At 39.5% G+C, this 13,441-nt stretch overlaps 1 protein-coding gene across 1 annotated transcript in view; it reads right to left on the bottom strand.

Annotated features, from left to right (window-relative positions):
* Window positions 1-25: 25 nt before the first annotated feature.
* Window positions 26-13,441, bottom strand: part of cubn (cubilin (intrinsic factor-cobalamin receptor)) — an 86,192-nt gene continuing 72,776 nt past the window's right edge. Inside the window, exons 55-67 of the mRNA XM_047344599.1 lie at window positions 12,641-12,797; window positions 12,212-12,361; window positions 11,792-11,977; window positions 11,160-11,289; window positions 10,419-10,636; window positions 9,949-10,148; window positions 9,655-9,817; window positions 7,996-8,204; window positions 3,983-4,127; window positions 3,194-3,375; window positions 2,646-2,811; window positions 1,770-2,005; window positions 26-189 (exon numbers count right to left, since the gene is read on the bottom strand). Of these exons, the coding sequence (XP_047200555.1) occupies window positions 82-189; window positions 1,770-2,005; window positions 2,646-2,811; window positions 3,194-3,375; window positions 3,983-4,127; window positions 7,996-8,204; window positions 9,655-9,817; window positions 9,949-10,148; window positions 10,419-10,636; window positions 11,160-11,289; window positions 11,792-11,977; window positions 12,212-12,361; window positions 12,641-12,797 (2,250 nt within the window). The 3' untranslated portion in view covers window positions 26-81. The remainder of the gene's footprint in view (window positions 190-1,769; window positions 2,006-2,645; window positions 2,812-3,193; window positions 3,376-3,982; window positions 4,128-7,995; window positions 8,205-9,654; window positions 9,818-9,948; window positions 10,149-10,418; window positions 10,637-11,159; window positions 11,290-11,791; window positions 11,978-12,211; window positions 12,362-12,640; window positions 12,798-13,441) is intronic.

The following is a 13,441-nucleotide window of genomic DNA, read 5'->3' as shown; positions in this document are numbered from 1 at the left end:
TGTGTGTGTGTGTGTGTGTGTGTGTGTGTGTGTGTGTGTGTGTGTGTGTGTGTGTGTGTGTGTGTGTGTAAGGGAACTCTCTCAGCTGCTCCAGGTGAGTTTGAACCCTGAAGGCAGGGTGGAATACTGGGCTTGGAAAACGATGTAGACTTGATGGGAGGAGGCTGTGAATGGTGCGATGTTGGTTTCCTTAGGAAACAACAGAGAGACAAGTAGTAACTAGTAACATGCTACATACTATCGATCACACATATTGTAGACAAGTATCTCTAAACCTTATACAAATCTATATTACCTCACACTGTTACTGTAATTTATACTCCATAACTTTCAAACAGACAAGGGTTTCAAAACTTAATATATGCACTTATTTGAATCAACTGGTTTATATAATGTCCATAGATGGACACACAATCCATCTTTCTGTTTTGACAGTTTAGCTCAAGTATTTGGATAGTTAGACATTGTTTGTGCATAGAAGTCCACATGTACATCCACTTTTACTCTCTTCATTCTCTTCATTATTCATCGGTGTGTTTTTGGTGTAACATGCAAGAAACCATTCAGAGGGCCATCTCCTATTTAAGGATGCCCACATGTGGAAAGAAAAGATGTGTGTTGGCTCAATAACTGTAAAGCGCTTATTGAGATCTTTAATGAAAGCTTTTGTTGTGGGCAGCCTCACTCTTGCGGTGCATTTGAAAGTGTGCAGTGTTTCTCTTTAATTACTTTTATTGCAGTGGCCTGTCATAGTCTAATATCTCTGGCCATAGTTTAATAATGATCTACATTGTTTTTACGCAACTCATAATAACATAAAAGATGTCTAACTGTTTGCTGCTTCTTTGTAGAGCTGTGCGCAGAGCCCTTCCCTGTTGCTTGCTCTCTTAGAAACGTACTGATGTCAATTAGCCGGTGAATTGTCAAAACAACCTTAAAGTTTTTACCGTCCTTTGAAATCAAATCCTTGTCAGTCAACTCTTGTCTTGTCGTGATCAGAATCCAGACCAATCACTGATATTAAGTATTTTACAAATAAGGGTTTAACAGAGAAGCTTTGTAAGTTCAAATGTTTCTTTTTCATTTAGTGGTAATTTTTTATTCTTAGATGTTTATAAGTAAAGTTAATATATTAAAAGATCTTATGAATTGAGAGGCAGAAGTCCTTGCTTTTTTGAAGGTAAGAAGCAGGTCATACAAAGCGCAGAAGAATATGATACTAACCAACTTACCACTTATTAATATATAAATATGAGTGCTTATTTAAGGGTGATTCAATGAATATCAATGGAATTCAGAATCCTGTTAAGCTTATAAGTATGATTTCACCCTCCGTTTAGCTGACAAGTTCTTTTGCTTTGGCTTTTTTGGTAATTAATGCATATCAAACGATGTTGACAGAACGGTTCTGTTACACAAAATGTCAGTACAGTGTGGCCATTAAAGTGTATTGAATTGAATTGAAGTGAGGCTCAGCTCATTCATATGCTAATGTATCAGTGGCTAACCTTTGCCTCCTATTCACTTGCAATCAGTGCGAACGAGGTGGCAGATAAAACATTTGCTTTCCGTGGCAATGCCAATTGCAGCGCGGCTTCAAGTTGAGTTCAACGTTGGTGAACTTTGACCCATGATACTTGATTCACACTCACAAGTGTGACCGTGCCCTTAATTTGAAGACATCCCATTTTTATGGCTGTTAATGACTGATCCTTCTCAAGTCTGCTCCATTACAGCTGAGGTTGTGACTGCTTGGTTAGGTTACATACCACTCCACAGTAAGGTCCAACAGGCAGCGAGGAGGTGTCTGGGCCATCATACAACTTCAAGAAGTTACTCTGGCAATTTCCAGCGTCATCAATACTGATCTGGGCAAAGATGATGGTCACCACACGGCCTCTGGGTGCCCTAATACTCCATTCACAGTGGGTATTGTTTGGATAGGTGCCAGGGTAATTAGGACTTGAGAATGAGCCGTGGTCTCCAGACAGATTGCCACCACAACCTAATACAAATTAGACAAAGATGCTCAAGCTAAAGAAGTGGTAGGGTAAGTAAACAGGAAGACATTAACCAGCTCTACTGTTTCAGAGCAATAATATTACATTAATAACCATAGAAAACAAAAAAAGTATCTAATGTAATAAAAATCTAAACACATAAGGCATATAAAATACAATCCTGGGAAATGAACAATCTGCAATCCACTGGTAGACAAGTAGAGATTAAATGATGACTTTTTTTTCTATCCTCAGATCTAAAGCTGTTAAATAAACAATAAATACATATAAATACAAATAAACACAGTATAAAGAGTATGTATTAAATTGTATAATTTGAAAGATGTAAGTGTTTAGCAACTAGTGTTTGGATCTCACAGAGGTCCTTGTAAGGACGTTTTAGACTTTTTTTGATTTGATTTTGAAAATTCATTCAAGGCAAATCTTTTTCATCTGTTGGAGTGCCCCTTAACCCTTAACTTATTGTTTTATCTTTAACTTGGGTCATATTTTTACTCATTATCTTCTTAAGTTTCAGATATTTATATTGGTAACAGAAACAGTTTTCCTTTTTGGTTGAAATTACAGCTCTTCAATGTATGTATGTGTCATGTGAAATCATTTGTACAAACAGTAGGTTCTGACCGTGAGGGGAGGATGTCCATGTGACCTCAAAGCCATCTCGTGCGCTGGAGTAGTCACTCTTGAAGCGCAAGTAGAGCAGATTGGATTGTGGAAAGATGGGGCTGGGCAGGGTGCTGCCACAGAACCGACCAATCGGTGGCGAGTCTGCTGTACTGCCGTTACGGATCTGGGAGACAAGGATTTGTGATTTACTGAATAACCGACACATCACATATAAAGCCCTTAATAATCAAACCCCATTATATATTTAAGAGGTCATAGCTCCCAATTATCCCAAAAGATGGCTTCACCCCCTAAATACAGCCTCACTTGTGGTTCCTATACTCTGTAAGAGTAGAATGTGAAGTAAATTTTCAACCAACAGGCTCCTCTACTGTGTAACCATCTGCCCCCTGTAGTCAGTTACCCTCATTTAGAGCAGGTAAATGTGTGCGTGTTGTTGAGATAAACAAAATCCTCTCAAGTGAGGAAAGTATGGACAACATGCAGATCCTAAAAGTTGAATGTAGTCAATATGTGTGTGTCTGTCCATGTGCTGATTGTTTTACCTCCAGATAGTCAAATCCACAGTTGCTGTGGCTCTCCACATCAAAACTGTTAAAGAAGAGTGAGATGGAGTTGTTCTGTGGTGCCTTCAGGATGATGGTGCAGTCCACGTTGTGGGGGTAGATGTCCGGCCAGCCTGGACTCTTTAGGTAGCCATATTCTTGTTCATAGGTTCGACTACAGTCTAAAAGACAACACCACAGTCAGAGCTCTTATCAGGAACTAGGACTTTCAGTACACAACGTGCCCACTGTTTTAAAACCTTATGCACAGATATAATTTCTTCTAGAAAAGTAGTCTATGAAAACTGAGAGTTTTCTGTTGATTATCCAAAGAAAAATGTACTGAATTTTTAGAGGAGAAAAGACAAACATCCTAAGATGTTATTTAATAGTTTCGGTGACCAAACCTTTCAACAGAGGTAGCACTGTTATAACAACATTCACTAAATAAATAAAAAAACTTCATAGGACTCCAACAGCGTAGCAGGCTTACTGGTAGTATGGTGTACATACACCCCATACACCCAATGACAACCACGTACTGGTAAATATAAAACTATCTATAGATTAATGTAAATTTTTCTTTTTTAAATTACACTTGATTAGCCTATTAGGCAAAATGTGATTAATTGATTGATTGACTTGCATAGTGACTGCATCTGAAGCCTTACATTGTTTCATGAAATTAACAAAAGATTTACAGCAATGCCTAAGAAATAGTTCTTCTAATTTGGCAGGGAGTTTTGGTTGTGTTTCTCATCTTGTCACAGGTAGACTATGTGTACGTACTGGCGATCCGATAGGTGAAACGCAGGCCATTTCCTGACATGAAGGTGTCAGATTTGAAATACACATGGAGTGTTCTGTTGTAACTGTAGAAGTCTGGTGGATGACCATCAGATGCACAGAACTTGAGTGACTGGCCATAGTCTCCCTGGAAAAAGAGGAAACAAACAATTAGACAATGAATGTGATTGAGGTAAATTAGATTGCTTAGAAGGATGGTGCCTCCACAATATAGCAGTCAGCTCTGTATCCATCAGTTTTGTTGGCCTCAGAGGACTAATGGTCAAGTAGTTCTGACTTTGTGTTGGAAGAAAAGGACATAGGTGGTGTTTAATCTGTATCTGTTTAATCTTTAAATACGGTCTTCCCTCTGGACCAATGTAGTCACCGTTATTCCATCCTCAACACTTTTAAGGAAATGGCTGTCACAACTGCTCGCTCAGACCTCAGACTGGCTACCACTCTTCTCACTCCTGGGCAGCTTTGCAATCTGTGCTTGTGTCGGAATAGCATCCACATGTATCTTTCCTACGGTGTTTAGACTTAGTATTCCATTGTGTTGAAAACAACTGTGGATGACTTTAACATTGAGTATGGCTCCACTGAAAATCTATAAAAATCACCAATCAAAAAACAGAAAAGAAAAAGAAAATAATCATAATTTTAGTAAACATAAATCATAAATCTATATCTAATGGCTGGTTTGTGTTTTTTGAAAATTATGATTGGCAGCAATGTTACCGCGCCGCCCCCTCCAACATCACGAGACAAAAAATCTTTTATAAAAATTGTAGACATTATTAAGATAATAATAGTTTACTCGCACAATGCTCCTGGTAGACCTTAAAGGTTCACTGTGTAAGATTTAGGTAAAAGGTAGGATCAGGTACAAATTTTATATAAAATAATCCTAGTGATGTTTTTGTGTAATCATCTAAAATATACAAATTTATGTTTTGTTAACCCTAGAATGGGCCCTTTATATTTAAATACTTCAATTTACATCGGGAGCGAGTCCACTCTACAGAGGCCGCCATGTTTTTTACAGTAGTGCAAACTGGACAAACTAAACACCTTTTGAGTTTTTACGATACTCAAGCTTGTCTCTGTTTCATCTTGGTATTTTAGGCAGAAGGTTTGGTTGGCTACTAAGGACTTCAACGTTCCCGGAGTACCCCATAAGTTAGCACCACGTTTTGTCCGCCCCTTCACAGTGTCCAAGATAATCAATCCTGTGGCTGTAAAATTAAAACTACCCACGTCTCTCAAACTGCCCTTTCATCCTCATCATCTCAATAAAAACCTGCTGAATTCATGTTTCAGGATAAACGGGGCGTCGCTTCTTCTGCAACAATAAGTGTTAAAACACTGTGTTGTGTCATAATCTGCGGGAGGAACTCTTCTGTCTATAGCAGTGTGTGTGTTCGTCTCTGTCCCTCTTCACACAAACTGATAATCAAATGTATTTAGTTATTAATCGATGATGTGGGATCATGACTCCAGATCGTTCCGGTCACTTTAACCCTGATGTCCTGAATTTGCGCGTCACGTTACGTCTCGTGTTGTGTAGCAGGTTTAACATGTGTCTAATAAACTCTAGAGAATCAAACAAACACAAAGTCAACGTCAGTCCTGTACGTGTCCTAATAACTTGTGATCAGTGCTGGTGTTTATTGTTAAAGTGTAAAGTGATTGCAGGTCAGAGGAGTGAGGAGGAAGCAGACTCCGACAGAGACTCTGACAGAGATTGGACCTTTAATGTGCGTCTGTCCTGATCCTGAAGCAGCGGTGTTATAATTATTCAGCGGAGTCCACGTCCGCGTTGCGATGCATCTAAGAGACATGTCCACAGCTCTAGTGCTCAGCTCTGATCAGGACACAGCATTCAGCGCCGTTATTCCAGCCCAGGTTTATTTTTTTTTAAACATCGTTACTCCGGAGGACACGCTACAGAAAAGGGTGTCTTTTGCATCTTCCACCTCCAACGCCTTAAATTTCTGCTGTTGTGAGATTCTTGTGTTTTTTACCTTTTGGGGCTGTCTCTTATAACTTCAACTGTTCAGCACACCACTCTCTTCATGACAAACGGTTGTCCTTATATAGAGAAATAGAGGCGTGGCAGTATGCTAATTGCAGAGAGCGGACACGTGCCTGTCGATTTAGAATGATTCTGATTCACATACAGTTGCAATCAGAAATATTCAACCCCCTTAAGATTTTAAGGATTTATCAGTTTTTTCAAAGAGCAAGATTCTGCTTCAGATGACTTCTTTATGAGTTGAGTGATACATAAAATCAACACAGAAAATGCATGATGTAGTATTTGTGTGTAACAGTATATTTTGTTAAGATAGCCATGTCACAATTATTCAACCCCTATACAATATTGTTGTTTTTAAAGCTGTCTGACAGTTTTTATGGCCTAAAGTGGAGTTGAAACATAATTAAGCCTTTGGGAACTCTATAATGATCCTTCATTTGCTTCAGCTGTGATGCATATATAAACCCCACCCATGAAGGTATTCCAGGTGAGTTGCAATCATGGGAAAGACAAAGGAGCTTCCACAAAAGCTGAGAGAGGTGATTCATCATACCTGAAGGGCCTTGTGTATAAGAAGGCCCTTCGTCTTCTTCTTGAAAATGTAATATTCCAAGAGACACCATTGGGAGCATTATAAGGAAGTTTAAAACTTATGGAGCAGCTTCAAACCTGCCTGGCCGTGGAGGAAAGCCCAACATTTCATCAAGGGCCCTTAAGAGAAACCCCCGTGTGACTGTAAGACACCTACAGGATGACCTGATGAAGGCTGGTACAAGTGCTTCTGTGGCAACTATAAGACGTGCACTGAATAAACAAGGACTCCATGGCCGGACTCCAAGACGCACTCCACTCTTGACCACAAGGAACATCAAAAGTCGACTAGAATATGCCAGGAGGAATTTGGATAAGACGACTGAGTTTTGGGTGACAGTTCTATGGACTGATGAAACCAAACTGGAACTGTTTGGACATATGGACCAGCGGTATGTCTGGCGTGCGAAAGGCCAGGCTTATGACCAGAAGAATACCATCCCCACGGTCAAGCATGGAGGTGGGTCATTGATGATGTGGGGCTGTTTTTCTGCGGCAGGAACTGGCCATCTTGATCGTGTACCTGGCATCATGGATTCCCAGAAATACCAGGCCATTTTAAAGAGGAATGTGATGCCTTCTGTTGACAAATTAAACCTTGGTGATCATTGGACTTTCCAGCAAGACAATGATCCCAAGCACACCTCCAAGTCAACCAAAGCTTGGTTGAGAAAAAGATCCTGGAACGTCCTGGAGTGGCCTTCTCACTCACCAGATTTAAATCCGATTGAAAATCTTTGGTGGGATTTAAAGAAGGCAGTTGCAGCACGGAAGCCATCAAACATCACTGAGCTAGAGGCTTTTGCACGTGAAGAATGGGCAAAGATTCCGAGAGGTGTAAGAAGCTTGTCAGCACTTACCGAAAACATTTGTTAGAAGTTATAAAAGCTAAAGGATGCGCCACAAAGTACTGAAGCTGGGGGTTGAATAATACTGCACATGCACATGTTAAAAGAGTCACATTTTTCATTTGAAATTCAAAGTTAAGTCAACTTCTGTTGTCAAAATAACTCAAATATGTATCAATAAATATTTGTTGTTGTTTAATTAGGTTTTTTGTCGTTTATTGTCATTATCTTTCATCCACATCACTATAATGTCTTTTGAGGTGAGGGGGTTGAATATTTCTGATTGCAACTGTACATACGCATGGTGGTGAGAACAAAATCACACGTCATGAATCCGGCGGCGATTTGCGCACATACTTATTTTCTACGGAGAGTAAGAACATATCTGCGCACATGTTAGTAAATGAGGCCCAATGAGTCTACATTTTTTCGGCGGGCTTATCATTGCTCAGCAGCTCGATGAAGGCTACAGGATTGGCAAATTGTGTGTTGTGTTTTATTCAACAACTTCTGGTACAGTCACTGTCTTAACTCACCATAGGCCAGTCCCTCATTTCCAGGAAGTTTGTGGAGCAGCTCTGGCTGGGTTGGAATGCAAAGTTCTGGAATGACAGCTGTATTGTTTCCTGGGCTGGAGCATCCAAGATCCAGCGGCAGGAGGTGTAAGGAGGATAGGCATTGGGGAAGGAGGGTGAGGTCAGGGTCTCCATGGTGGTTGATGCATTCAGAGTCCCGCCACAGAGCACTGGTGCAATGCAGACACATTGAGAGGTTTGGTAAACAGTGTGGTATATACATCTATATATATATAAATACTGCATCACTGACTTTAGACCATGTTTTAGATGGTCGAAAGCAGAATTGCTTTCCACTCTCTCAAGATTGCAGTGTGCCAGATAGGATATTGACAACTGTGTCAATCTTAAATGAGCAAAGATTCTCACATACCATTTTTGACAATAACTCCTCAATTCATTTGTCATTGCTGCTCCCTTTATCTCTATCAGACATTTTCTTATGTATAAATACTTTAAACATTGACCCACTTCTCCATTATGTTACAAACTGTTTCTTCTAATCAATGTTGTAAATATGTTATTTTGTTGATGTGTTCAGTTACACGTGGCATCTATTGCACTTCTGTCCGTCCTGGGAGAGGAATCCCTCACATCTGAGGTTTCTATGTTTTTTTCCTCTATTAATATATATATATATATATTTTAAGTTCTTGTCAAGGGGTTAAGGGCAGAGGATGTCGGATCTTGTTAAGCCCGATGAGACAAATTGAGATTTTGTGAATATGGGCTATACAAAAAAAATTTGATTGATTGATTTGAATGGGTGTGAGATACGGCCCTTAATGCCTTTAAAAAATGCATTTTGTTCTCCACATCCTCAATCTGTGAACGTCCATTTTCAATCCTCCCATTTGATCAGTGTAGTCCTTTCAACAATTCATCAGCTCTCTAACATGTACACATGCCTTCGAGCACTGGGAAACCCATTCCCCTGTAAGCCAGAATTAAATTCAAGACATTAAAGTAAATGTCACTAACAATAAAATATCACCATCATAAAGGTGTTTGAAAAGATTGAGACCCAATCTGCTGCAGAGAGTGAAGATAACTAAGAGCACCTCCTCTTCTAACAATAATTACACTCCAACATGCCTAACTACCATTCACTTTGCTACCTCAGTACTTACTTCAAGCTTTCCTACTGTACTGAAACTTTGGTGTTGTCCATCAGTTGTTATCGGCACCTTTGCAGGATACCTTTTATATTGCTTTTCAATACTTATTAGTATTGAAAAGCAATATAAAAATTACCAATAACAGGATGAAAATATCAGTTTTTTCAGTTGTTTTTCCTCATCATGTATTTAATATAAGATGATTACTGTCATTAAAATTATTAATTCCCAAAGAAAATGTGACAAAAAATACAGGACTATCCCACAGCTATTACACAGCTATCATACCAACCAGTATGTCGACTGTGTGACTGCATGATACAAATCTGTGTCAAAACCTGACGTTTTCAACATGTATGTTGCAGCTTAATGGTTGCTCTTTTTGTTTACCACAGCAAAGTGGATTTGAACAGGCAGGAAATAGAAGGGGAGAACAATTCTGCCTGACAACAGGCTTATAGCTTCAGTTTACAGTAGAGGGAGAGAAGAAGAAGTATCTTACATGGAACAGCTCTGTAGGTAGCATTGAAGCCTTGACGCTGCACAGAGCTATCAGTGACAAAATGAATGGTCAGGAAGTTTGCACTCGAAATAAAAAAGGCAGGAATGGAGTTTCCGCAAAATGTCCCAACCAGAGGGAAGTTAATATTGTCACCATCATACACCTGGTAGAGATAAACAAATGTTAATAAGAGTAACAGTTAAAGACATAGCATAGCATATGTTGTGTGATAGCCAGTACTCATTTAAATTATGTTCCAATGAAATAATATCACAATGGCTCAGAGTTACACACTTTGACATAATCATAACTGCAAGGAGAGGAGCTCTCCAGCTGGAAAGAGTTGAAGGTCAGGTTGATAGCCCTGTTGACTGGCATCTCAATGGTCCACAGGCAGTCCATCCTTGGCTCATAGCGTCCATCCAGGTTTGGATCTGGAGAACCAAACATGCCCAGTGGCATGGACAGGTAGCCACCACATCCCTGTGCTGCACCTGCAGGCCATTGAGTAACAAACACTTAACTCTATTCTTAATATCTGCTATAGCATCTACAAGTGGCAAGACAACGCTGCTGTACTGAAAAACTGTCTGAGATGCTCAAATAATTCAATAAAAATACATATAACCACAAAAGTCAAAATCTAAGTAACACATTTTCTACATACATTTCCTAAGTTTTTAGTTTATTGTGTGCAAGAATAGCTGCAGAACAAAAAAACCTCCATTCACAAATGGCATCACAAATACAAAACATACACCTACCAAGTGTCTCACTGTAGGTGGCTCTCCAGCCAATCCCATTCACTGAGGCATCTGTCCTGAAGACAATAAATAACTGGTTGGTAGAGGAGCGCAGATTGGGTGGGAGCACTGCACCGCAGAATTTCCCCAGCAAGGGCGACAGGGTGTCCTGTCCATCAAAAACTGCCACAAAGTCGTAGCGACAGGAAGAAGATGCCTCCAGATGGAAGGTGTTAAACCTATGGAGATTGGAAAAGGAAAGCATGAAGCACTGGGAGGAAACACTGCTAGGCTTCAGAGCTATTTAAGGGTATTGAAAGCTCCAAAATCCTGATTCAGAGTCAAAGAGTGACAAATTACTAAACTGATCCTAGTACAACTACCATTTTTTTCTGTGATCACTTCTCTGTTCTCTTTGTCCCCTCAGTCTCTCTCTGCCCTCTTCCTTTCTCTTAACATGGCTCATAGATTCATCAATATCAGTGTAGTCAGGAGCGTATATTGGCCTCTAAGAGGATAAGACCCTAAACATATTAATGTGTGACATAAAATGTTAAAACCTCCATCTCTTTGTAATTGATATGTAGCGTGTTTCTCAATGGATGTATGAAAAGATGGATGACACATCCCTACATCCTTCCACTTTACAAAAATGACACCATAATATCTAATATATAATTAAGGTCACTGCCATTGCGCTGGTGAGCCAGTCTGCAAGGTAGTGATTGTGGTGTGATTTCAGTATAGTCACTATAGTCTTACTTGAGATCCACCACTCTGTCTGTCGGGACCATTATATGGTAGGTACAGTTGATGTTGTGGTGGTAGTTGGTCATGGAGAGTGCTGGACTGCTCACTGTTCCCATAGTGCTGTTGAAGAAACCACCACATGCTGCAGACAGACAGACACAAACACACAGACACACATTTTAATCTGTGAGAGGGACAAGTTTTTTGTTGCTAAATTTTCATTTTTTTAAAAAAATATTTAATTAGTAGTGCAAATTAAATTGTTAAAATGTTTACGGTTGTATTTATTTTTTCAGGTAAAATTATCAGTAGGGAAAGTGAATTCAAAATAAATAAACAAACATAAGTTAAACTTATAGAAGAAAGTACTGCTGCCTGCTAATAACATATCTGCTTTAACAGATATTGTATTTAATTTCATTATTATTACTTGTCATATTGCTCATGCCTGACAGAGAAAAGTTTTAGTTACATTACAACATTACACTGTAAAGCTGTAAATAACATGATAACAACATACACAACATTAGCCCTTAACACACACTTATTGCTGCAATGTTGAGGAGCTGAAACCCAAGAATTCAAATCTCTTATACAAGTATAATGTAACAATAAATCTAACAATATTTTTCTCTTTTACTCACGAATGGTTCTGTATTCTGCCATGAAGCCTCTGTAGTTAATCACAGAGTCAGAGTAGAAATGGAGTAACATGGGACCAAAGGTGGAGAAGGGCCCTGGGATGTTTGTGCCGCACAACGTGGCAATAGGAGGGCCACTTGTAGCCAGGCTGTAGATCTTCAGCCCATCATACTGACAGGTAGAGTGTGCTAAATAACAGACAGACAGACTACATAGTCAAACCACTGCCTGTTGGTTGTCAACATCAGTGAGTACAAACATCTACGTTTGGTTCAATGTCCCAAGGTTGGTCCAGTGTCCCAAGGCAAACAGGCCAATCTTAAAGTTCCCTTTTGATTTATGCATATTGTCTTATTTTTTGTCCTAAATCTCACATTTGTAGGTGATTCTGTGTATATATATTGTTAATCCAAAACACTTGCCTTCAACTTGGAAGACCTGAAAAATGACAACGACCACTGTCTGTTCTCCGGCATCTATGGTGTAGTTGCAGTTGGACCTTTCAGGGTAGTCAGCTGGATAATTTGGAGAAACCACACGTCCGTTGGGAGCAGTGAAGTTTGCGCCACATCCTGATGAACAGAGGGAATCAGACTTTCTTTGCATGTTGTTGGGCTGGCCGCCTCATGCCTCCTTCAAACAACTAAGTGACATTTATCAAAGTTCAGCCTGTACATGCAACTAAATGAGACTTGGAAAGTAACTTTCAAGCTATACAAGGGCCTTCACTACATGTCTTATCTTCTGCACTCTTGTGTGATAAAATAATAATTCTAAAGAAAACCAGACACCTAACATTCAATGCCACACCATGACCTCAACATGAACTGTCTTGGCTGCCTGGTTCTTACTGGTGCTGAAGGTGGCAGAGAAGCCTCTGCCGGTTGCTTCAGTGGCCTGGAAACGGCTTGTAATGATGTTATATGGAGTAATGATAGGGCCCGGGGCCACCGAGCCACAGCCTGTTGACAGCAGAGCCTCAGGATTTTGGGTCTGTCCTGACCACACCTGTAGGAAAATGCACACATGATTGAGAAATTGTTGACCAATAGAACATTGTTTTCTGGATACATATACTACACAGTTGAACTGTCCAAATTTGTGGGAAAATAGAAACTAACTAACCAAACATAACCAAACATAACCAAAAATAATTTTCTTCTTTTAGCCTAAATCTCTGATGAAGCCTTAATTCGTCACTTTCCTAATAGTTATTAAAACAGTTAATGAAGCTGTTTTTGCTTCATAACGACTTGTCATGGCCGTTGGTTACATGCTGGTCAACCTCTGGATTGTTGCCCACATCTCTCACAGTCTCAGTTCTCTCTTTTTTGGGTGACATCAGCCAGATCAGCAATCAAATTCATGAAAGAGGTCACTTGCAACAAAAAAAAAGTTAGTTATCAACAAATATTTTTTCCCAGTGCCTGTCTTATAATTTATCTTCGTTAATAAAAGAAAACCCTTTCCTTTTGGCCAGTGATGATTGAAAACAACGCAATAATAAATCCAGTGAAGTCCAAGCTATTATTCACTGTGCTGTTTGCTCTACCCATCCACAGCATGTGCAGGCTTTACCACCATTTTGTTCCCAACACCACTGCAATTTCAGTGATTATATAACTAATTATTAAATTATGAATTACTGTTAA

The sequence above is a fragment of the Hippoglossus stenolepis genome, chromosome 19 (genome assembly GCF_022539355.2).
Source record: "Hippoglossus stenolepis isolate QCI-W04-F060 chromosome 19, HSTE1.2, whole genome shotgun sequence".
NCBI lineage: Eukaryota > Metazoa > Chordata > Actinopteri > Pleuronectiformes > Pleuronectidae > Hippoglossus > Hippoglossus stenolepis.
The sequence above is the reverse complement of the archived record's forward strand: the minus strand, read 5'-3'. Positions and strand labels throughout refer to the sequence as shown.